The following is a 25,334-nucleotide window of genomic DNA, read 5'->3' as shown; positions in this document are numbered from 1 at the left end:
GTGGGGAGAGAGACAGTGGAGAGAGAGTGGAGAGAGTGGATAGAGAGTAGAGAGAGTGGAGAGAGAGTGGAGAGAAGAGAAAGCGGACGGAGAGAGAGTGGAGAGAGAGAGTGGAGCGAGAGGAGAGAGTGAAGAGGGGAGAGAGGAGGAGTGGAGGAGAGGGGAGAGAGGAGAGAGTGGAGAGAGTGGAGAGAGGAGAGAGAGAGGGTGGAGAGAGAGAGTGAAGAGAGAGTAGAGAGAGAGTAGAGAGAACGTAGAGAGTGGAGAGAGAGTAGAGAGTGGAGAGAGAGTAGAGAAGGAGAGTAGAGAGAGAGAGAAGGGAGAGTAGAGAGAGAGAGAAGGGAGAGAGAGTGGAGAGAGAGAAGGGAGGGAGAGAGTGGCGAGAGAGTAGAGAGAGAGACAGTGGGGAGAGAGGACAGTGGAGAGAGAGTGGAGAGAGTGGATAGAGAGTAGAGAGAGTGGAGAGAGAGAGTAGAGAGAGTGGAGAGAGAGAGTAGAGAGAGTGGAGAGAGAGAGAGAGAGAGAGAGAGAAGGGAGAGTAGAGAGAGGAGAAGGAGTGAGAGGCAGTGGAAGAGAGAGAGGAGAGAGACAGTGGAGAGAGAGTGGGGAGAGACTGGAGAGAGAGTAGAGAGAGTGAGAGAGACAGTGGAGGGAGAGACAGTGGAGATAGAGTGACAGAGTTGAGAGAGAGAATGGAGAGAGAGAGATAGAGTGGAGAGAGAGTAGAGACTGACTGATTCAGAGTCTGAATACTGACTGAAGGAGAGACTGACTGGCTGAGAAACTAACAGAGAGAGAGAGACTGACTGACTGACTGAGAGATGGAGAGACCGACAGAGCGAGAGACCAAATGACAGACAGACTGACAGAGAGACCGACAGAGCGAGAGACCAAATGACAGACAGACTGACAGAGAGAGAGAGAGACTGACAGACTGACTGACTGACTGAGAGAGACTGACTCTTTGAGAGAGAGAGAGAGAGAGAGAGAGAGAGAGAGAGAGAGAGAGAGAGAGAGAGAGAGAGAGAGAGAGAGAGAGAGAGAGAGAGAGACTGTGATGGAATTGGGGTCAGAGTGTGTATGAAGCTATGCAATGCCTCTTAAGATTGCTATTGTCTACTAATAAAAATGTATTTTCAAAATGTGCTCTTTGTAGTTACATCTGCTTTTGAAATACTGCATTGTCGCTTTGTCTAATGTTTTAAAACGAGAAGGAGAAGGAGCAGTGAATGCACTTTTGTCAAAACTGAACGATGAGTGGGCCCGATGTTGTATATCATGACAGGAGTCTGCATCAGGAAACCCACATAAAATTGGGCAAACTTCCCTGGCGTACTGATGGCAGGGACTCTGTAATGAATGGACCACCACCTATGATAGCCTGCTGGCAGACTAAGCCCAACCTGTAACTCCACCATCCAGTGTTACTTATAATGGCTGTATTGATGACAGTGGCGTAACAATCGCCCCGCATCCCATGCAGTATGGCGGGTCGCTGGCCTGAGACCTCTAGACTGGCACGGAGGATGGGAGGGGGGCCCCCTCCATGTAGTTTGCAGGGAGGCCCCATCAAGTTTCGTTACGCCACTGATACCCAATGATGTGGATATTCAGAGGAAACAGTTGCTGTTTTGATGTTGGGTTTTGTCATAGCCAAGCGCAACCTGACTAAGTGCGGGGGGGGGGGGTGATGTCAGGCCCACTAGGACCATGTGGTGGGAGGGGATGAATCTAAGCATGGAGGTGGAGAGAGTGGTGTACTAAAGCAAGGATCGCGCAAAGAAATTTGAGGTCTGGGAGCATGAGAAGCACCATGGGGGCGTCCGCAGGGGGGGGGGGCAAGTGGGGGCCGAGAAGGGTGCAAGGCTTAGGGGAGAAGCGTGCAAGGTAGAGAGGAGAAGGGTGCAAGGCAGAGGGGAGAAGGGTGCAAGGCAGAGAGGAGAAGGGTGCAAGGCAGAAAGGAGAAGGGTGCAAGGCAGAAAGGAGAAGGGTGCAAGGCGGAGAGGAGATGGGTGCAAGGCGGAGGGGAGAAGGGTGCAAGGCAGAGAGGAGAAGGGTGCAAGGCAGAGGGGAGAAGGGTGCAAGGCAGAGAGGAGAAGGGTGCAAGGCAGAAAGGAGAAGGGTGCAAGGCAGAAAGGAGAAGGGTGCAAGGCAGAAAGGAGAAGGGTGCAAGGCAGAGAGGAGAAGGGTGCAAGGCAGAGAGGAGAAGGGTGCAAGGCAGAGAGGAGAAGGGTGCAAGGTAGAGAGGAGAAGGGTGCAAGGCAGAGAGGAGATGGGTGCAAGGCAGAGGGGAGAAGGGTGCAAGGCAGAGGGGAGAAGGGTGCAAGGCGGAGAGGAGAAGGGTGCAAGGCGGAGAGGAGAAGGGTGCAAGGCGGAGGGGGAGAAGGGTGCAAGGCGGAGGGGGAGAAGGGTGCAAGGCGGAGGGGGAGAAGGGTGCAAGGAGGAGGGGGAGAAGGGTGCAAGGAGGAGGGGGAGAAGGGTGCAAGGCGGAGGGGGAGAAGGGTGCAAGGCAGAGGGGGAGAATGGTGCAAGGCTGAGAGGGAGAAGGGTGCAAGGCAGAGGGGAGAAGGGTGCAAGGCAGAAGGGAGAAGGGTGCAAGGCAGAGGGGAGAAGGGTGCAAGGCAGAGGGGAGAAGGGTGCAAGGCAGAGGGGAGAAGGGTGCAAGGCAGAGGGGAGAATGGTGCATGGTAGAAAAGGGTGCAAGGCGGAGGGGGAGAAGGGTGCAAGGCGGAGGGAGAGAAAGGTGCAAGGGGGAGGGAGAGAAAGGTGCAAGGGGGAGGGGGAAAAGGGTGCAAGGGAGAGGGCGAGAAGGGTGCAAGGGAGAGGGTAGAAGAATGCAAGGGGGATGGTGATGAAGTAAAAAATGTGCACCCCCCTGGGAGGGAATATCAATTTTCAATTTAATTTTATTGTTTGATTAATAAAAATTGTTACAATATTCGAACAAGTTAAAAATTACAAATTTCAAAGCGATAAAAATATAAATATTCTGTCCAAGGTAGGAACGACTCTGGTAATTTTTCTTCCATTAAGATACATTATTAAGTTCTTTAGCACAGATTTCAGGATTGTCCTTTCAGCCACCAAGGGCTTCCTTCCTTGAACCACTATTTGCGCTAGGCATTAGGTGCCTTTGTCAATTAAGTTTCTTGTATCAGTTTTGTTACCTTGGTCATAAATTTAACTACCCAACATGCTAAGATGGAAGACGTGCCTCCTAGCCAGCTTGTCACTGCTTGCCGGCAGGTGCAAATCTTTAATGTAATAAAGATAGCCCATAGGTACCGTCTTCTTGGGGCTAGTAGAGCTGGACATGCACATAGCAGATACGTCAAAGTTTCCTTCTGGTATCCACACAGTCTACAGTTAGATCTTTCAACTTGATGTTTCCAAGAGGGCCTTAAGTCCTTTGAGTAGTACATGCCCATTCGGTAAGCTACAAAAGCTTTTTTTAAATGTTGACTATAATGTGAGGCCATATCATGGCTTGACGGATGGCTTTGCTGATCCCCCAGGCAATGAGCCTGTGCTGTAACGCTGACAGTCATAGGGAACCGGTTGGGTGTTCGACACCAGTGCTGCGGCCTGGAACAACTGCTATGTTGCTTACTGCTGGGCAGGTGGTGGCTGGTTCGCTCTGCATACTGAAACGGAACTTTGCTGTGGGATTAATGCGTGTATGTTTCTTTCTTGTTATTTTACGAAACAATAAAATATGTAAAAAAAAACAAGAATGACCAATTCCACCATTAATTCCATGATCTTTAGTCTTCCTTTTTTGATCACCCGGCAACTGTTCCACCTGAACTAACCATAACAACGGCATAATTAATTCAAAGGGGTGGAGGTGCTTGGTATGATAATGGGCCACCCAGAATGAGTCTGTAAGATGTGATACCACTTTATCCTGCCCCATACAAGGCAAGAGTCCTTGTCAGGGTCCCGAGCAGTGCTCTGTGCTGCCTCCTCTCTTTGGGGCCTCCAGGCCCTGTCCTCGTCAGGGTCCTGAGCAGTGCTCTATGCTGCCTCCTCTCTCTCTGGGGCCCCCAGCCCACGTCCTTGTCAGGGTCCTGAGCAGTGCTCTGTGCTGCCTCCTCTCTCTCTGGGGTCCCCAACCCCCATCCTTGTCAGGGTCCTGAGCAGTGCTCTGTGCTGCCTCCTCTCTCTCTGGGGCCCCCAGCCCCTGTCCTTGTCAGGGTCTTGAGCAGTGCTCTGTGCTGCCTCCTCTCTCTCTGGGGCCCCCAGCCCCCGTCCTTGTCAGGGTCCTGAGCAGTGCTCTGTGCTGCCTCCTCTCTCTCTGGGGCCCCCATCCTTGTCAGGGTCCTGAGCAGTGCTCTGTGCTGCCTCCTCTCTCTTTGGGGACCCCAGCCCCCGTCCTTGTCAGGGTCCCGAGCAGTGCTCTGTGCTGCCGCCTCGCTCTCTGGGGCCCCCAGCCCCCGTCCTTGTGTCAGGGTCGCAAGCAGTGCTCGGTGCTGCCTCCTGGTCTCTCTGGGGCCCCCAGCCCCCGTCCTTGTCAGGGTCCTGAGCAGTGCTCTGTGCTGCCTCCTCTCTCTCTGGGGCCCCCATCCTTGTCAGGGTCCTGAGCAGTGCTCTGAGCTGCTTCCTCTCTCTCTGGGGCCCCAGCCCCCGTCCTTGTCAGGGTCCTGAGCAGTGCTCTGTGCTGCCTCCTCTCTCTCTGGGGCCCCCATCCTTGTCAGGGTCCTGAGCAGTGCTCTGTGCTGCCACCTCTCTCTCTGGGGCCCCCATCCTTGTCAGGGTCCTGAGCAGTGCTCTGTGCTGCCTCCTCTCTCTCTGGGGCCCCAGCCCCCGTCCTTGTCAGGGTCCTGAGCAGTGCTCTGTGCTGCCTCCTCTCTCTCTGGGGCCCCCATCCTTCTCAGGGTCCTGAGCAGTGCTCTGTGCTGCCTCCTCTCTCTCTGGGGCCCCAGCCCCTGTCCTTGTCAGGGTCCTGAGCAGTGCTCTGTGCTGCCTCCTGCTCTCTGGGGCCCCCACCCCATCCTCTTTCTGGGCCTGGCACCTCTGACTGAAGAGAAACAATGTATGTTGATACTTTGTTTCTCTTCAGTCAGAGGGAGGGGGCGAGGGGCGCAGATCAGGCTGCAGACAGCCTGCACCTGCTTTAGAGGTAGAGAGGCTTGCTTAAGCGCAAGCCTCTCTCACAGCTCTCACTGAAGAGCTAAGGGGGGGGAGGGGGGGGGGGGCCTTGATTTACTGAAGCGAGTAGGGCCCTCCTGCACCGCGGGGCCTGCGGAGGCGTTTGTTACGCCCCTGCTTCTTCCCTGGACTTCACTGCAGGATAGATCCCTAGGCCTCGCTGTAGCAGTGGGAGTAGGCCCGAGTGCAGGCGCCGGGAATTCAGGCGACTGGCGCCGTCTGTCGCCGCTCCGCAGCACTCACCCAGCAATCCGATCAGCCACACGGCGCCAGCCCACAGCAGCTGCAACACGGGCCGGAACGGCGCACCGGACCGGTAATCTGGGTCGCACGACTCCCGGCAGTCTCCACGTGCACCTCGTTCAGGCCGGAGGAAGGAGCAGGCCTGTGGCCCTGATAGCGTCACTTGCTGCACCAGGGCACCCTCCGCTCACTCACCGGCCCTCTGGACACACACGGACCCCAGGTGCAAAGGTGCGATCCCTCTTCGATGGCCTCCAGCTGGCACCATCCGCCGCTTGCCCCGATCCGATGCTCAGTGGGCTTCTCGGGCCGCCATTTTGTCTTCTTGGGCCCGCATACCTGCGGATCCCGTACTCAGCCGTTCGTGTATATTTTTTCATGACTGTCGCACCCAGGGCATCCCTTAGAGCTCTGCTGTTGAGTCCCGTGTTTTGTTTTGTCAGCTACAAGCAGGAATGTTAGGATTGTGGTCAGATTATCCGCTTGGCCGGCAGAGCTGCTCTACAGAGCGGTCATCTTGCCTTGCGCCCTCTTGCGCCCCCAATGAAGTGCATTGTTTTGCAAAACAACATGGTGCTAAACCAGTGAGGGAACTATTAACAATCTATGCCAGTAAATCTGTGGTGGTGGCATCCTACGCAGCAGGGGTTTGGGGCATGATGAACACGCAAAGTATTCAAGGGGTGGAAATCACATTTATGAATAACCTATTAGTGTTTCCCCCAAGTTGTTCTAACCATGTTTGCTACACTGAAGTGGGTGTCCCATACATTACAGATAAGATTAAGATGAACCCGCTTTTACTTTGGCACTCCATCTGGTTACGAGACGAAAAAGGTCTTAAACAAAGTGATTCTAAGGGATTCGTTGATTTTAGACTATGTTCAAGAGAGTACTTGGTTGGGCTACACAAAATCGTGTTGGCCTCTTACACCATTTTAAGGTACCGCAAACCTGCTGTAAGAGTGACAAGGGCAAGCTTAAACATCTTTGACTGTCGAAGGCTCAGAAAATCAGATGGAAGCAGAAGATAGTTAAACCATCTATCCCGGCTTATAAGCTGGCTTCTAATCAGGAGGGCCCGCAATTCTATCAGTTTATAGTTCAGAACATACCGCATCAGTTTGTGTTAACCAGATTTCGTTTTAATGTGCTACCATTAATGGTGGGCTACCCTGGGGGTAGGAGCTTGCCGAGGCCAAAGATGGCCACGTGATGAGCGAGCTCCGCGAGCCATCATGAATATTCGTCAATTATCTTGGCATCCTAGCTATTACTAAGTTGCCTGATTCCCACTAGGTGGTGCGGACGCTTCGCACTATCGATTGGTGTCCGCGTTGACCTGTTTGGAGTGGTTGTGAAAAAGTGCGATCTGGGATTATTAAGTCCTATCGCAGCCCGACGGCGGGGCCTGGTTGGGATGATGGCAGGTGGCCTTGAGTAGTTGACCTAAGCTGAGAGCTGAGAGCTTGCCCTGTCCACTGCTCTTACCCCAGAGGACGGCTCGACAGAAGGTGTGAATCCCGAGCGGACGGCTGTCTACCTCGCTGGGCTGCTGCGGTGCGGAAATGCAGAGCCCGTGGGGGTGCGCCGCTTGACCCAGGGCCTGCTTGTTCAATGAGCGAGGCAACAGTGCTACATTGAGGCGTTTTGCGGGCCCTCTACTGCTGATTGGACCATCCGACCCTCATCTGGGAGGTACCGGGTGACCGGGCTGTTTGGGAACAAGCTCCTGATCGTGGTTAGGGAACTACCTGAGTGACACTGGGCAGACACTGCGTGCCGCGATTGCTCCGTGGTGGAGCGTCCTCTCCAGGATCCTGACTTTAGGACTGCTGCTGAGGGGCCCTGATCCAGCGGAGCGGAGGCGGTGAGTGCGGCTCCTAGAAGGTCTGCTAGCAGTGCGAGGCTGTGTTTGGAGCCCTCGCGGCATGGCAGTGATTATTGCATAGAGCCTGGAACACTTGAAGGGTCCAACGGGGACGTCTGCGCTGCCTAGCGCCCAGAGACCGGGGATTAGTCTACTGTGAACATATGCAGTCTGGTTGGTGCACCGGGGCGGACGTGCCTTGTGTGGGCCCTGGGGGCAGCCTGTTCACCCTCTGATGTCGCGTTGCTGTACCGCTGGCCCGGACTCATTAGCTGCAGCCTAAATCTGGGCGGATCCAACATGGGGGCCTAAAGAGAAATGCCAGTAACCTCTGATAATACTAGTCGTGTGGTTTCCGAGGTGCGCCCTGGTGCTGAAGTGATTGGATGTCTCCCTAATTCAGAATAGGCAAAGTAGATAAAAAGCAATCTAAGCTGCAGTTTGAGCAGTGAAAGTCGACACACAGGGAGATGGGGAGCCCAGGTCTCCCAATAGACAGCCAGACACAGTCAAGGAGTCCGCTAGAGATATTAAGCAAATATTGTCCGCAATGCAGAAAAGCTTGTCCACTATGCACGCTAAAATAGACACCTTAGCCTACCATATGGACAGAATGTCAGAGGCTTGACAAGCATGCCCAGGGTTTAGACATGGCTGAGCAATGTGTGTTGGAGGCTCAGACGGAAGCAGACACCACCCAGAAGCAGCTGGCGAAAACTCTCATAGTGCTGCAGGACAGGGTGGAGGATTTAGAGGCCAGGTCAAGGAGATGTAACATTCGCATTACAGGCCTCCCAGAATCTACAGCAATAGGCAAAATGGAGGAATTCATCGAGGGACTCCTCATCATGCTCCTAGGCCGGAACATTTTCCCCGCCATGTTTGTGGTGGAGCGGGCCCTCCGCTCCCTTGGTGGTAGGCCTCCCCCTGGCCCTCCCCCACGCCCTGTTATTGCCAAACCTTTGAATTACAGGGACAGAGATGCAGCTCTGCGGTGGGCCAGGGAGATGGGGGACCTGTGTTATGCGGGATCCTCAATCTCTCTGTTCCTGGATTTCACCATGAAGGTGCAGGAGGCTAGGAGCCAGTTTACCCCTCTGAAGTGTCGGCTGCGCAAGCAGTTGCTGGACTACGCAATTTTATATCGGGCTCGGAAAGGTAAGGCGAGGATCTTCTTAGATCCCAAGTCCCTGCAAAAAGCTCTCAAAGAATACTCTAAAGCTGAAGTGTGGAATAGAGAGTCGGAGAAACTTGATTAGGCGGCTGCAGTTGATCTGAACGAACAGGACTAGCAAGTTGGATTTCTACCCCTTCTGCATAGAACGGATGGTGTGGGTGGTTGCCGGGTCTGGGTCCTCTTTGTGCTGTGGGCTCTTGGGGGGGGGTTGCACTGACTCTTGGAAGTTCTGGGAAGCATGGCTGAGTTACATGGAAGCCTGCTATTGATATATAATGTGATCTTTTAAAGTGGTATAACCAGTATAGTCTGTTGTGGCCCTCACGCCGGGTTCTGGGAGAATGGCACCTGGCCTACCTATCCAACACTGAGGATTCAACGTCTGTTGTTTCTTGGATGCATATAACATGTCTTGATGGCATTATTTTATTGCTAACTTTATTTTGTACTCTGTGGAGTATAGGCAACATCCGCCGCTGCACGTTACACACAACATGGCATCTTGCCTTAAACTTTCTAAGTTGGTGGGAAGTGGGAGGTTCTCGACTATGCCTAGTTGGGGAAGGCATGGCGTGAGTGGTGGAGGGCCTTCTGAAGGGTTTGTTCTTAATGTTCTGTCATTTGCAGACGTACACAGAGAACACCTAATGAGGCCTTTGGAACACTGGGAGATACTTGCTGCATGAAAAAGTATGTGCTCTGGTAGCGCTCCAGGGCAGGATGGCCTCACAGTTGCATTTTATAAAGAGTTCAGAGAGCTCCTGGTTCCTCAGCTAATCACCCTGTTTTTTGAAATGGGCGAAAGAGGTAAGATGCCCCCTCTAAACAGGAAGCTTTGATCATTGCGATATTGAAGCCGGGCAAGCCCCCTAACGAATGCGCATCCCACAGACCGTTATCTCTACTTAATGTAGATACCAAGATATTCGCTAAAATGCTAGCAAACCGACTAGCCCCTCTGGTGCCGACGCTGGTTAGACCTGAACAGGCAGGCTTTGTGCCGGGTGTAACTTAACATTCAACCTCCGCACTATGTTTGGCTCAATGCAGCATATTAAACCACAGGTTAAAGCTACTGGGGTCTTTCTCGATGCTGAAATGGCTTTTGACTCGGTAGAGTGTGCCTTCCTGATGCAAGTGTTGAGGCGAATGGGGGGGTTGGTGATGTCTTTTTACAACTAGTGGCGACTCTATACAAATTCCCAACTTCCAGGGTGCGTGTTGGGGATCCGGTAACCTTCCCGATCGCGATCACGAGGGGAACCCGTCCAAAGTGCCCTCTGTCACCTCTGTTGTATGCCCTGGTGGCGGAGCCCATTATGGGCACTCAGGGAGTATCAGGAAAAATAGAGGGATTCGCTTCACGGGTTACAGCTTAATAGTATCTGCCTATGCAGATGACACCCTGCTATATATAGGAGACCTGGGAACAAATCTGTCACCAGTGCTAAGGGAGGTGGTGCAATATGGCGAGATTTCCGGCCTTAAAATAAATTGGTCTTATTCTACCATTTTCCCATTGACTCTGGCCACGGAGCCTGTCGAAATTGATTTTTCTCTGTGCTGGTATACGGATTCAGTGCGCTATTTGGGAGTTCAAGTCCACACAAACGCTGAGACGGTATTCCGGGACAACTACAGTAAAGCAAATCGGTAAATTAGAAGAGGATGTGGACCGCTGAACCTGTCTGCCATTGTCGCTACTGGGGCGCAGTTCGCTGATGAAAATGGTAGTGTTACTGCATTTTTTATTTTTGTTTTTAAAAGTACCAATGGTACTTTCAACTCACTTCTTTAAACCAGTTAGATTGTTACTGGTGAGGCTGGCTTGGGCTGGTAACAGCCTCGCATCAGATGGGCTATACTCACACTCCCTTACTCCTTGGGGGGCTGGGCGCTCCGGATCTTGAGCTTTACTGTCGGGTGGCGTAGAGTTCTCATGCTTTCTTCTGGGTGCATCGGCAACCTGACCTTTCCCATCTGCAGATTGAGAAACCTGCTATGGCATCCCCTCCCCTTGCGGCACAGCTGTTTCAGGCACCAGCTAGGCGGGCTGGCATTCTAGATTCTCTTAACGCTACAGTACATGCCTGGCAGAACTTGTTGAGGAGGCAGGCCAGTATTATACTGTATTCGCCACTTACACCGACGGAATGGTGCCCCTGGTTACCGATTTGCACTGAGCGTATGGTGGTTCGAGCCTAGGCGACTCTTATTATCACTAAGATCGAGGACCTATTCTCGGAGGAATGCCGCTGCCCGCGTCCCACGCAGAGGGACATTGGCATGGCAGCCCCATAGTTGCCACTAGTCAAAGCCCCCCCCCCCCCGTTTCCCTGCGGGGCAAGGAACGGAGGTGGGGCAAGCCTCACTGGCACCTCCTCTGGGCCACCATGACGTGCGGCCAGGGGAGGGCTTACCTGGGAAGGGGCGTGCTGGGTACTTAAGCCCCGGCCGTCCCCGGATCGCCCTCTGTTCCTGCTGCTGTCTATGCTCAGGAGGTTCCGGGAAACCACGTAGGCGCCCTGTTAGTCCTTCGGGCGGTTGGGGGGCCTGAACCAACCGGGGGTGTGCCATACCGCTCCGCCCAGAAAGGGGTGGGAGTAGTAAGATAAGGATCAATAAGGTGCTGCACTGTCCGGGCTTCGACCCACCGTGCTGGCTGGCTCTTTAGGCGGGCGGGGCAGCAAGGGGCTGCCTGCCCTGGATCGCCCGTAAGATAACCCACTAACGTCATATTCTTGTTGTTTACAGAATAAACCTGCAGCAGTTCTTTACCCATAAACCATGTGTCTAGTGTAATCATTATGGGCAGAATGTACATAATGTTGGGGGGGGGGCCGGGCGGATGACTGTGTGGGCACTAAGGGCGCGAGGGTGGGCTGAGATGGAAGCCGAGGGACACGATATCACTCCCCCTGCGAGGTTTCACTTTTACAGTGTGAGACATGCACTCCGAGAGTTGATTGAGGATGATAAGCTGGAGCCACCTGAAGTTGCCCCAGTCTCTCTCCTGCTACGCTCTGAATCCCCAGCCAAGATAGACTCCAGCATTTATAGCACAGCACAGGACTATCGCAGAACTTTTTTCACCAAAGCCAGACTGGAATGGCAAAGCGAACTAGGTGTGGCTCTTAAGGACGCCACGTGGCGGTATTGTTGTGAAGTGACGCAACATGTCTCCTTGAATGGACGACACCGCCTTATTCACTTTAAGTATCTCAATAGGATTTACTACACCCCAGAGCGGTTACATAGATATGGGCTCCGTGACACTGAGGAGTGTGAGAGGTGCGGATTCTCCCCAGATGGGTTTCTGCATGAAGCCTGGTTATGTCCAAACATAGCCAGATATTGGAGCTTAATTTTCCAAACACTAAGCGACAGCATAGATCTCCCACTTACCAGATGCTTTGCTGCCCCTTCTGGGGCACTCTAGACAGAGTTGTAAAGATGCGCGCCGATTTGTTGACAAAGGATTATTAATAGCAAAACGAGGCATTGTGATGCGCTGGTGCCAGGGCCTGGCTCCCACCACTGCAAGCTGGCCCAGAGATATGCTATATTGCAATCCTCAATCTGAGTTATTCAGCGATTTACTCTCTCATCAGAATCGTCCCAAGAGTTGTTGGGGCCTAAATCAAAACTACATAGCTGGCCAGGAGCAGGACATGCTGAAGTAAAGGGAATGGATGCAGTTAAAGTGAGTTGGGGTCAAAGACCCACCCTCGAGGTCTTCCCTGCTTGGTCACCTGCCATATGTACCCACATTTCAAGGCAATGTAGGTTACTATTTTGTGGTCCACTGGCCTGGCCAGTTGATAGTTGCTAAGCCATAGATGATTCTGCTCTGACACATAATGTACAGTAGGACAGATACGCCACTTGTTGGCCTGTACATCTCAATAGGCTCGAATTTTGTAATAGTTTGGAATATTTAATCAGTATTGAAAGTGCACTGTGACGGCTTATGTTCCTTGATTGTTCTTATTTTATGTATCAGACTTTTGCATAATCAATAAATAAATGAAGAAAAAAATGTATGATACCCTGGCAACTGCTATTTACGAACAGTTCTCTCCCTTTCTGTTATTTTTATGATTTACCAAAAAGAAATTGTGTTCTTCCTCTTTTTAACGTTTTTTCATTTTAGACAGTGTAGACCGGCTTTACTGTTTCTGCAATAGCTGAATAACCCATGGTTTGCTGTGCATTGGTCTCTTATCTAGCAGATTTTACAAATTCTGAAATGTGCTAGATTATGTTAACATTGTGTGTATAATGGACTTTTGATTAAAATGTTCATTGATTAGCAGCTTTTTAAGTCTGTAGGAGTATTGATCTAATGTAATGCTTTAATGAGATTTTTACATCTACGCACATGCTTGCTTTATTATGTGCTTTTATGTTATGGAAGAGTAACGAATAACATTTTTCTTGAATTGATACTCAATGTAACTTCAGGGGATGAGAAACTCCGAGTACAAATAATGCTTCACAATGTGTTTCCTATAGAACAAAGTTCAAGCCTTCCAAAACATTTCTTGTGAGGCAGAGGTTTTGACAAGCCAGCAAGATATTAAAAAGTTGGCAAGAAATGGAGGAACCCCATATTAATTCAAATAAATCAGAGCACAATTAAACACAGTCGCTCAAAGCATTAGGAATTAACAAGGAAATACATACATGCAAGCCAACCTAAGCATGTCTTTCCAAATAAAGTATAATACTATTTTATACAGCCAGGTCAACGTTGCTGCAGAATACTTACCCTCTGAATACCTTCTTCGTTAACGCACACCTTCAGGAAAAGTGCTTTAAATATTTTACTTAAACTCAGTGCAAAGAGACGAACAACTCCAAGTCGAAGACTGTGGCCCATTTCATCGAGGATTTCAGAAGCCTCCTCCTGCAGGATATCATAAGATTCGCCTGTATCCTTTGAAATCTAAAGAGAATACACGTATCAAAAAGTCTTAGTCAATACAAATCAATAAGGAGGGGTGTAAGAAAGGTAAATGAATAGCAGTTCTTGTCAAATACAATACTGGGCAAGTAGATTGACGAGAGAGTGGTCTTGTTAGTTTGCAACAGAGGTCGAGTTTATTACATGATGGTCATGATGCTATGTCAACAATGACAAGAAAAGCACAAAATGCTTTGTGGTGGCCTGGCATGTATAAGGAAATATAAAGATTTGTACGTGATTTTGTGCCCCACATATATCTAGTGGCAAAAGTCATATGTTGTCAGAACAACACATTGCACCTATTGCAGTTAAAAAATGATCATGGAAAGAAATAGTCATTGAAAATTGTGGTCCTTTTTTATTGTCTGGGTTTCGGAAGTAAACATGCTATTGTGTTAATGGACTATTTTTCCAGGTGGCCCGAATAAGCTTTTCTGAAGGAAGTCAGGGCTGCCCATGTGGTTGCTTTTTCAGAAGACATTTTTTAAAAGAGAGAGATGCCCAATGGTGATGGTTTCTGATATTAGGCCAAAAGTTTGTTTCCACATGCTTTAAAAAAAAATTCGCGAAAAAGAAGGTATCAAACATCTCAAAACGGCTGTTCATCATCCCCATGAGAATGGTTTGGTGGAAACATTTAACAGAGTATTGGCTAAATGTATTCAGTTAACTTTGAGTGGGGGGATTGGAGACAAGAAGTGAAGAATATGTTATGGAATTATAGAAACAACACCTCATTCTGTTTTAAGGGATGCTCCATGTTCTTTGTTAAAAGGAAAAATCACTTGTCCCAATGCATTTCCTGCTTGAATGGAGAGAACATAATGTTCCAGTGAGAATCAACAAGTTTTAACAGACATATGCTAAAATAAACACAAGATTTGAAATAGGGGATTGGGCGATAGTGTGTGTCGGTGGTCCAAAAAAGGGGGAATTCTGAGTAGTCGGGTTCTGAAGAATTAAAGTTTATTCAAGAGCAATAAAGTACTGCTAGATGGAAAATGGTGGAATGTACAGATAGCTACTAAGTGTCACAAACTAGAGCCTGAGGCCCCTGTTTAGAGAAACTCAAGGAGGACTGCATCGCCCTTACTGCCCGGCACTGAGGAAGGAGGAGCTTTTGCTCCATGCCAGTCGGGAGCATAAAAGGGTCTCGTATCCCGATGCACGGAACGCACACAGGCCCGTCTTCAACCGTCAGAGCCTGGAGGAAGTCGGGCTGTGCCCGCTCTATTTGGTTTCATTTTTAGAAGGTAGTTCATGTTTTCCACTCATCAATTTGGGATGTAGGTAACTTTTGATCTTGGGTGAAGCCAGGCGCCTTAATCTACCTCTACCTGCCCTGCCTGTCCAGGTCTGTCCTCACAGCATAAAATGGGAAAAATGAAGGGGTCTGGTGCCCTGCCAGCTCCTGCTCCCCCTTTGAAGTGTATATTGTAAAAGGACAAGTAGACCCAGTACGTAATTGGTCAGGGACCTTTGGGTAATTGAACTTTTTTCTAAAGACAGTGGTCCCCAGACAAAAAATAGTTGAAAAACAAATATAGATCCAATCAGTACTATATTGTATAAATCTGTCCATCCGGACAGATATTTAATGTGCAATCAATTCAATAGTTGCAAAGAGTAAACAAAAAAGAGTTTTAAATGGGACACAAGCCTGTATCCAACTTTAGCAAGAAAGACCTACAACATAAAGTGAAGGGTTCACAAGGGAAAATGTTGGTTTTCAGCACACTTTTCATAGAATAAACAGAATATACAGTAGACACCATTACACGAAAATTAGGACATTTTAAACAACAGTATATGGTCTACAAGGTGTCAACGGCGTTTGGATCCCTTAAGAAAATATTGGGATCTTCTTCAGGACATTTTAATAAGCATGCCTGTTTACAAATTACTTAACTGCCTGGGTCAATGACCAGGCTGCCTTTGGAGGCAAGATAGAGAATGACCGGCGAGGGACCATTTAAATAAAGGTCTGGGTGCAGGTCCGAGGGATGATGTACTGGAAGGCTAAGACCTGGTTCCCAGAGGGATGAAACCCCAAAACCGGTCCTAGGATGCTTGTTTCCAGTCCAGGGAGGACCTGGCCTGGCAGTTCAGGCTGGACTATTCCCATTGGGTGCAGGGTCAAGAATGATTTGCATATGGCTGGGTCCAAACGGGAATGGCATGGTGAGCAAAAAAACGATGGATTTAGGCCTAGATCTCTGTACTGGGGTGAATGTATGACATTGTTCTGCATTCTGTCCATCAATTGTTCTTTTTGCATTTGTCACCCCCTTTGAAGTGCACATCTATTGACAGGATGCTTGAAAGGGCTATGGGGGTTATCAGCATGGAAACTGCCCTCACTGAAAGAAGGCTGCCACTGAGGTCGAGTTTTAATTTGGCCCAATTGTGGATGGTTTATTCTTGTGCACATTGTTGAATTCCCTATTAATGCCTCAGACATGGGACACCCGCAGGTGGAAAATAATGTCCCTTCTAATACTAACAGCCTTAAGGCGTCTGCTAAGAATAAACGGCTAAAGCTAGGTGCCTGGTCTAATTTACGCCAATGCTCTGACTAACCTAAAAATATTTTACTGTGGAAAGGGCCGTGGCTGTCCCTTTACATAATGCGTGCAACGTCGAGTGCTTCATGGGGGATTGTATTGCCAGAATCAAGGTGCTTCTTCAGGCCAAACGGTCATCTCTGCTACATCGCTTAGAAATTGTAGAATCACAGCTCGCATCCTCCTTGCTGCAGCAGCCCCCAGTTATTAGGGACACAACAGAGGATTCTGTAGTCAGCCATACTGCATCTCAACAGCAACCAAAGCTTCCTAGTGTGAATACTTCGGCAGAGTCATGGGGAGCTTTATTGTCCAGCAACCGCTCATTCTCTGAACCACAGGTGATAGAGGTGCCTGGGATCTCTAAACCGGCTGAAAAATGAAATGAAGAATTTGTATAGCGCTGCATATACCCAGAGGCGTCTAGGCGCTAAGACGAGGATACGAGCAAAGGTAATACGGTGTAGGTGCGCTAATATAGCCAAGTCTTTAAGCGCTTCCTGAATTTAAGCAGATTGGATTCTTTTTTTAGGGAAGGAGGAAGGGAATTCCAGAGTTTTGGTAGTGGTGTAGGCAAAGCTTTTTCCTCCACACACACACTAACCTCAGACCTTGCTGGAGATGGGAACAAGGGACACGGGGCCTAGGGACTGGCCAGCCTCCAATATGATATGTCCACACAAAAATTGGCTGCCCCTAGCGTGGGTTCCTACAGTTTCCTACAGAGTTATATTGAGATGCAGCACCAGTGGGGGCATCTCAAAAAAGTTTCGGACTGGCCTCACACACCGCCCGGTGTCATTCTTCATCATTGGCTGTCCAACGCGCTAAAAAAACTATGTTTGATAGAGGGCGGGCAAGCACCTGGAGACAGGGATGCACTTCTAAAGCTAAGTGGTGGCCTTGTGAAAGTGAAAGTTGATCTAAAAACCATTACATTTGTCACTAGACTGTTTATTCAAAGAGCAAATGTATGGTATTAAAATAAGTGAACGGTGACCTGGGAGGTTATTCTCCCTTCACCGTGTTAAGTGTGGTCAACATGTTTCTGCATTTGTGTCCCCAAAGGGTACGTAGCATTCGTCAGGACCAAAGGGTTTCCAACTATGGGCGCTGCCTTTTTGCATCTGGTGCAAGAAGGACCTGCCACTCAAGGGACGGGGGCTGTGGGGGTCAAGCTATCCGTATGGTGTAGTACCAATGTAAGTGATTCTGTAGGAAGAAAGTGGGAAACAAAAAAAAGACATACAAACCATACGTGTAAGTATATTTACAAGTGGCAAACTTTGCCATCCAAGCCAAGTCACACCGATTGTGCGCGTGGGTGGTCTTTATGAGACACGTGGCAAGTATATGTGTCATCATACAACCAGTAAAATGTTGGCAATACATTTCTTAACCTAATATACTATCCTATATTCTCCAGGGGCGGGCGAGGGTGGAAGGGCATACTTGTGACTTTCTGTAAAGGAGAGGTACAGATGGTTACCGTCTAATTGTGTATCCACAAAGCTGTGACACAAAAGAATAACATCCAATATTATGCAATCAAAAATATGTATGCCCAGTGTGCGTAAGACACACACAACCTTTCAGCAGAAGGTGAAACAAAACTTTTACATCCATACGTGCCACCCATACTCTTACTCTCTGAATTCAGCACTTCCAGCCTTTGTCTCTAAAGGTGTCATCTCGGTCTCCCAGTCGTTGGAGAATGGTGATAAACCGGAGGGTTTAAGTACTATTGTCAAGTGGTTAATTGATTGTCAAGTACGCGCTAATTGGAAGCGCGTGGAGTACATCCTGTGTCCCGTTCAGGACGGGTCTGGACGCCTGGTGTGGGGCGTGTCTGATTGTGCCTGCTCACGTTGGATGAAGAGGGAGTTTTCTCCGCCCAGTAGCTAGTGATCCCAAGATGCACATGCGCTACTCAGTGTAAAGCCCACTTGGGCAGATTGTCGCGATCACAGGGTTTCGAAAACGTGGCTGAACATGCGTGGGGGTCAGATGTTCCTGCTCTGCGCCTGCGTGCTAGTCACTAAGAGTCAGGATCACATACTAGAAGTATAACTCATCAATGCGGGATGTGTGCTCTAGTCAAAATCCAGGCTATGCCCACGCGCGTCCCTCTCTCTATGGTTGAGGTCACATTAATAAATGTAAGTGCATCGCTATCATGTTCCCCTGACTGTGCATGAGTGTGGTGGAATATTACATTAGGTTTGCATTGGTGTTTACTCGTGGAGTATACCAGTCGGTCAATCCCCTGACCGGTATTTGTTATAAAGCAGTGGGCCTGGGTATACTGCTCTCTAGTTGTAGTTACATGTCCCATGTTTGATCCAGTGTCCTTGATCTGCGAGGTTACACAGTAAGACATGTCAATCATAATATACTGAGCATCACCCAGATGTTTAGATAATGCAATGGTAGCTGCTATCTACCCTGTGGTAATACCTAGACCTATATTTGCGTGGACTGCCCACGTGTCGCCTTACTCTTTCAATGTCATGGTCCCAGAGCCCCTTCTGCAATGGTGTACATCTGCATGAGTCAATGATGGGTCTGTACAATGGGTGAGGCCTGGTTACCTCGCCAACTGTAACCATGGTATTTAATCATTAAGGCCTTTGCTCCCATGTATGTAACCCGTACACCCAACGTTGCTCCCAGATGTGTAGTTGTCTGACAATCTCGTTTTTTTGTTTTTTCACTTCTTCCAGAATGACCCAACGTAGTTTTTTTCTGTGAAGTGTTTTGTCAGTTTTGTGTTTGTTTTCCTGCACCGGATGGTGCTACGGTGTTCGCCGATCCTTGTTTTCACCTTCCTTGTTGTCATCTCGACGTACTTCAGATTGCATAGACAGGTCAGTAGATAGACTACATTTTCCGTATTGCAAGTACTGAAGTCTTTTAGTCTCCAGGGGTTGTCCGTACCAATGTCAACTTCCTTAGTAGTGGTAGTCAGGCGGCAGCAAACACAGTTGCTGAACGAATGGTGGCCTGTTGGTTTCGGTTGGCTCCATAGGGTCATCTGGTTCTCATTGTCATCGTTGGGGATCTTCGAGTGTACCAGGTCATCCCTCAGTTTCTACTCCATTTGAACGCGAAGAGTGGGGGTTCCCACTTCCGATTTCCGCTGTTCAAGATTGCCCATTTCTTCTTAATAATGTTCTGCACTCTATTTGAAACGGGAGTGTACATGGTTATGCATACCAAACGGTCTGTTTGTTCCTTCGGTATGGTCTCCAGAAGGGCTTCCAGATTATTGTTCTTTGCCCTCTTTGCTCGTTTGATCATTCGACTCGGGTAGTGTCTCTCCAGGAGCTTGCTTTCTAGTTGTTCCGCCTGTGCTTGAAAAGTGTCCACCGCCGAGCAGTTTCTCCGTACTCTGAGAAATTGTCCGACTGGCAGATTTTCATGAAGAGCCCTCGGGTGGTAGCTCTCATAGAGGAGAAGACTGTTCCTGTCTATCGTTTTAATGTGTACTTTGGTGGACATTCCTTCAGTCGTCAGTGTTCTGTCCAGATCCAGAAGAAACGCATGTTTTTTTAAAATGGTGTGAGTAAACCTTAGGTGGGGGTCTTTACTGTTGACCCACTCCACACACTGCGTGGCTTCATCTGTTGTGCCCTTCCAGATGATTAGAACACAATCTATATACCGCTTCCATGTTCTCATCTGAGTTGTAAAAGGATTAGCGGGATTGAAAATGTAGTCCTCTTCAAATTGATGGACCATAGCTTTATAACAAATACCGGTCAGGGGAGAAACCGACTGGTATACTCCATGAGTAAACACCAATGCAAACCTAATGTAAGATTCCACCACACTCATGCACAGTCAGTGGAACATGATAGCGATGCACTTACATTTATTAATGTGACTTCAACCATAGAGAGAGGGACGAGCGTGCGCGTAGCCTGGATTTTGACTAGAGCACACATACCGCATTGGTGAGTTATGCTTCTGGTATGTGATCCTGACTCTTAGTGACTAGCACGCAGGCGCACAGCAGGAAAATCTGAACCCCGCACATGTGCAGCCACGTTTTCAAAACCTTGTGATTGCGACGATCCGCCCAAGTGTGCTTTACAATGATTAGCGAATGCGCACCTTGGGATCACTAGCTACTGGGCGGAGAAAACTCCCTCTTCACCCAATGTGAGGAGGCGCAATCAGACACACCCCACGCCAGGCATCCAGACCCGTCATGACCGGGACACAGGTTATACTCCACGGCCTTCCGAATAACGTGTACTTGACAATAAATTAACCACTTGACCATAGTACTTAAACCCTCCGGTTTATCACCATTCTCCACCGAAGGGAAAACTGAGAGGACGCCTTTAGAGACAACGGCGGGAAATGCTGAATTCAGACAGTAAGAGTATGGGTTGCACGTATGGATGTGAAAGTGACAGTTTTGTTTCACCTTCTGCTGAAAGATTGTGTGTGTCTTAACCACACTGGGCATACATCATTTTGATTGCATAATACTGGATGTTAGTCTTTTGTGTCACAGCTTTGTGGCTACACAATTAGACCGTAACCATCTGTACCTCTCCTTTACAGAAAGTCACAAGTAGGTCCTTCCACCCTCGCCCGCCCCTGGAGTATATAGGATAGTATCTTAGGGTAAGAAATGGATTGCCAACATTTTACTTGTTGTATGATCACACGTATACTTGCCACGTGTCTCATTAAGACCACATCATGCGCGCAATAGGTGTGACTTGGCTTGGATGGCAAAGTTTGGCACTTGTAAATATACTTACACGTATGGTTTGTATGTCTTTTTTGTTTCCCACTTTTTTCCTACAGAATCACTTACATTGGTACTACACCACACGAGTAGCTTGACCCCCACAGACCCGTCCCTTGAGTGGCAGGTCCTTCTTGCACTAGATGCGAAAAGGCAGCGCCCATAGTTAGACACCCTTTGATCCTGACGAATGCTACGTACCCTTCGGGGACACGAATGCAGAAACATGTTGACCACACTTAACACGATGAAGGGAGAATAACGTCCGAGGTCACTGTTCACTTATTATAATACCATACATTTGCTCTTTGAATAAACACAGTCTAGTGATAAATGTAATGGTTTTTAGATCACCTTTCACTTTCACACGGCCACTTCTTAGCTTTAGAAGTGCATCCTTGTCTCCAGGTGTATGCCCGCCCTCTATCAAACGAAGTTTTTAGAGGGCGAGGACAGCCGATGATGAAACATGACACCTGGCGCTGCGCGAGGCCAGTCCGAAACTTTTTTGGAGATGCCCCCACTGGTGCTGCATCTCAATATAACTCTGTAGGAAACTGTAGGAACCCACGCTAGGGGCAGCCCATTTTTGTGTATACAAAGCTTTTTCCTCCCCATTTTACTTTGTGTGGCTTGGGGATAATCAGATTGCCACTATCTGATGATCTAAGTGATCTAGCTCGAGTGTAGGGTCTGAAAAATTGCAACAGTTGCCACGTACCAAGGCAGTGTCTGGCTTTAAACGCAATAAATAAAGCTTTGAAATGAATACGCTTGCTGCCCCTCCAACAGGGAGCAGATATCTGTTTCTAGGGGGGGGGGAATCCATCAGTCCCTTCAGTAGAACCTGGTGAGATTGGTCATGAGGCTAGAAGGTTTATTGCTAACCCAAGTCAGACAATTATTAATCTCCCCCCGCTGTGGGCCCTAATGTGGTTGTTCTGGTTGGAGTCCCCCCCCCTTGCAGAAGAATCATGAGGAGTTCTGTTGGGAACTGAGCAACAAGCTGTTGGACTAGCGTGTTTGCCATAGGGTATTCTCATTTTCTCTTGTGGAAGACATTCTGTTCATCCGCAGGATTAAATGGGCTGGCCCAGGTTCAATGGGAACCCAAGGAGACTGTGTTATTAATAATTTTAAATTACCACAAAGTGGTTCAAACCATATTGTTTGGGAACATGAGCAAAGGTGATCGCAAGAGTTTAAGCACACCAGTTCCGCTAAGCTATTTTTATAAACCCCACCCGACTTTTTTGTTACCACATAATCAGCAGGCAAATGTGTCTTGAGAAAGAGGAGTGAAGGACAATCTTTCAATGATTTTAGCTCCACAGGTTTTTAAAAATTCTTTAAAAAAAATCTTTTCCATCTTATACAACAGGCATAACATTACGTCAACAATTGTAAGTTATGTCACAGATCACAGGTGTTGGTGCGTGACATAACATGCAAATACATATCGATGATATAGCTAGGTCATCAATTCCTGGAATATTTGAGCAAACCAACCCACTAGGACTCATCAGGGATTGATAAAAGATAGGATTTTAACTCCACGTTTGCCCAGATTATCTGCTATCCCGCAGTTGTTTACTAGGGATCAGTTTAATGTGCCTGTAGCAAACCGATTTGATATTTTATCTAAAGAAGACTGTCTTACATAAACTCATATCGAGCTCTTACCTACTAATCAGTCTAAAGGGTATAATGCGTTGGAGAAAGGGTGTAGCCCAGAGACAGTGTGCACCAATCATTAATTTTCCTTATTAAATTGGAATGTTGCCGGGTTTAAGAACAAGATTATTCCAGTCTGGCTTAATTTTGTGGGCAAATTTGATATTGTTGTATTACATAAAACATGGGCCATTACTCCGATTTCATGCACAGGTTGTTCTGGTTTTTCTGGCCCTGCATTACCCTCCATTCATGGGAGAGCCAGGGTGGTCTTGCCATCTGGATACAACTGAATCTTAATTGAAGGTGTGGACTATGGACTTGGGCACCCCTACTTTCCAAGTACTGCTCATTAAAGATAACGAGAGTTATTTCAAATATGCTACTTACCAGTATGCATCTGTTCTTGGCATGTAGGGCTGCTGACATTCATATCTGTGCATAGATCGCCGCCTAGTGTTGGGTCCGGATGATCGCACATTGTTGTCCTGGAAGAGTCTTTGAAGTATCACAAGATAGGTGGCTCCTCCCCTGGACTACAGTGCGCATGGGCATCGACTCCATCCTCAGATTGTTTTTAGCCATTGTGGCCAAGATGGAGTGAAACTAAGTGAATGATGACCATGCTAGAAGTATATGTGAATTCTGCAGCTGCTACAGGCGCCGGGGAGGAGGGCGGGCGATATGAATGTCAGCAGCCCTACATGCCAAGAACAGATGCATACTGGTAAGTAGCATATTCGGTTCGAGGCATGTGGGCTGCTGAATTCATATCTGTGCATAGAATACATAGCAGTCCCTCCATTAACGGCGGCCGCCCGTGCCAGCTGCAGCAGTTTGGAAAAGTGTTTTTAGAACGGCCTGCCCTACAGCTGCCTGCTGTTTAGAGTGCACATCAACACAATAATGTTTTGTAAATGTGTGTGTGGTAGACCATGTGGCTGCTCTACATATGTCTTCCAAAGGAATATTTCCAAGGAAAGCCATGGAGGCCCCCAACTTTCTGGTGGAGTGGGCCCGTGGTGGAATGGTGAGAGTACGCTTGGCTTTTAGATAGCAGATCTGAATACATTTAACGATCCACCTGGCTATACCAGCCTAGGAAATGGGGTTAACTTTGTGTTGTGGCGCAAAGGCAACAAAGAGTTGTTTAGTTTTCCTAAAATCCTTGGTCCTATCAATGTAATACATTAGGGCCCTTTTGACGTCAAGCGTGTGGAGCATTCTCTCCGCCAATGACTCAGGATTTTGGAAGAACACAGGTAGTTCAATAGTCTGGTTAATATGGAATTGAGACACTACCTTAGGAAGGAATTTAGGGTTAGTGCGAAGCACCACCCTGTTAGAATGAATTTGAATAAATGGCTCTTGGATAGTTAGTGCCTGGAGTTCACTAACTCGTCGCAGCGAAGTAATCGCTATAAGGAAAGCCACTTTCCATGTCAAGAATTGAATCTCGCAGGAATGCAGTGGTTCAAAAGGGGGACCCATCAGCCGGGTGAGGACCACATTGAGGTTCCACTCAGGAGCTGGTGGAGTCCGCGGAGGAATGACTCGTTTGAGTCCTTCTAGAAAGGCTTTAATGGCAGGCACCCTGAAGAGTGAGAGGTGCTGCCTGTTTTGGAGATAAGCAGCCATTGCGGATAAATGTATGCGAATGGAAGCAAAGGCTAGATTACATTTGTATAGATGTAAAAGATAACAAATGATGTTCTGAATAGATGCATCTAGCGGGTTAATGTTGTGGCCTGCACAATAAATGACAAACCGCTTCCACTTTGCCGCATAGCATGCTCTAGTGGTGGGCTTCCTTGCCTCCCGGATGATATCCATACAGTCAGGAGGTAAGTTGAGGTAGCCAAACTCTAAGACCTCAGGAGCCAGATCGCCAGGTTGAGCTGTTGCGGATCTGGATGCTGAATGTCGCCATGGCTCTGCGTCAAAAGCCATGGTGTGAGGCGCAGCCTTTGATGCGGTACCACTGACAGTTCCAGAAACGTGGTGTACCATGGTTGGCGAGCCCACGTTGGAGCAACTAGGATGAGAGTCATCGAGTGCTGCTTGAGCTTGCGTGCCACCAGCGGTATCAGCGGTGCTGGGGGAAAAGCGTACGCAAATTTGCCTGACCAGTTCATCCATATCGCATTGCCTTGCGACTGTGGATGTGGAAACCTGGCGGCGAAGCTTTGGCATTTTGCGTTCTCCTTTGTGGCGAACAGGTCTATCTCTGGATGACCCCACCTTTGGAAGTACGGGTGGAGTACTGATGGATGTATCTCCCACTCGTGCATTTGGTGGCTGTACCTGCTGAGCAGGTCCGCCATCTGATTGTCCTTGCCTGGGAAGTGTTCTGCCATGAGGAAGATGTTTCTCTGAATGGCCCACTTCCACATGCTCTGAGCCAGATGAGACAGCTGCGGAGAGTGTGTTCCTCCCTGCTTCTGAACATAGTACATGGCCGTCATGTTGTCCGTCCGGATCAACACGACCTTGTTGCACAGATGTACTTTGAAGGCCTTTAGTGCCATGAAGATTGCCATCAGTTCCAGAACATTGATATGCATCTTCCGTTGCTGTTGTGTCCATAGTCCCTGCACAGTGTAATGGAGTACATGAGCTCCCCATCCCTGGAGAGAAGCGTCCGTCGTCAGGATGATCTGTGGCACAGGCTCTTGGAACGGTCGTCCCTTGCAAAGGTTTTGTGGATTCCACCAATGCAGAGAGTTGTATGCCCGACCGCTCACCAACACTAGGTCTTTCAACTGTCCGTGAGCCTGAGTCCACTGACGTGCTAAGCACTCCTGAAGCGTACGCATATGTAGTCTCGCGTGCAGGACTATGGAGATGCAGGAGGCCATCATGCCTATTGTTGGACCCGGCCCATTAGGCAGGTTCACCCCTAGACTTTTTGCGTTTTCCTA

At 48.7% G+C, this 25,334-nt stretch overlaps 1 protein-coding gene across 2 annotated transcripts in view; it reads right to left on the bottom strand.

The window, feature by feature from the left end:
• GNPAT (glyceronephosphate O-acyltransferase) overlaps nucleotides 1-25,334 on the bottom strand; it is a 920,813-nt gene that overhangs the window by 556,488 nt on the left and 338,991 nt on the right. For both annotated transcript variants that reach the window (XM_086927130.1, XM_086927131.1), the window contains exon 3: nucleotides 13,213-13,389. In XM_086927130.1, coding sequence (XP_086783256.1) covers nucleotides 13,213-13,389 — 177 coding nt within the window. The remainder of the gene's footprint in view (nucleotides 1-13,212; nucleotides 13,390-25,334) is intronic.

Source organism: Lissotriton vulgaris, chromosome 6 (assembly GCF_964263255.1).
Source record: "Lissotriton vulgaris chromosome 6, aLisVul1.2, whole genome shotgun sequence".
Classification (NCBI taxonomy): Eukaryota; Metazoa; Chordata; class Amphibia; order Caudata; family Salamandridae; genus Lissotriton; species Lissotriton vulgaris.
This window is presented reverse-complemented; position numbering and strand designations above follow the sequence as displayed.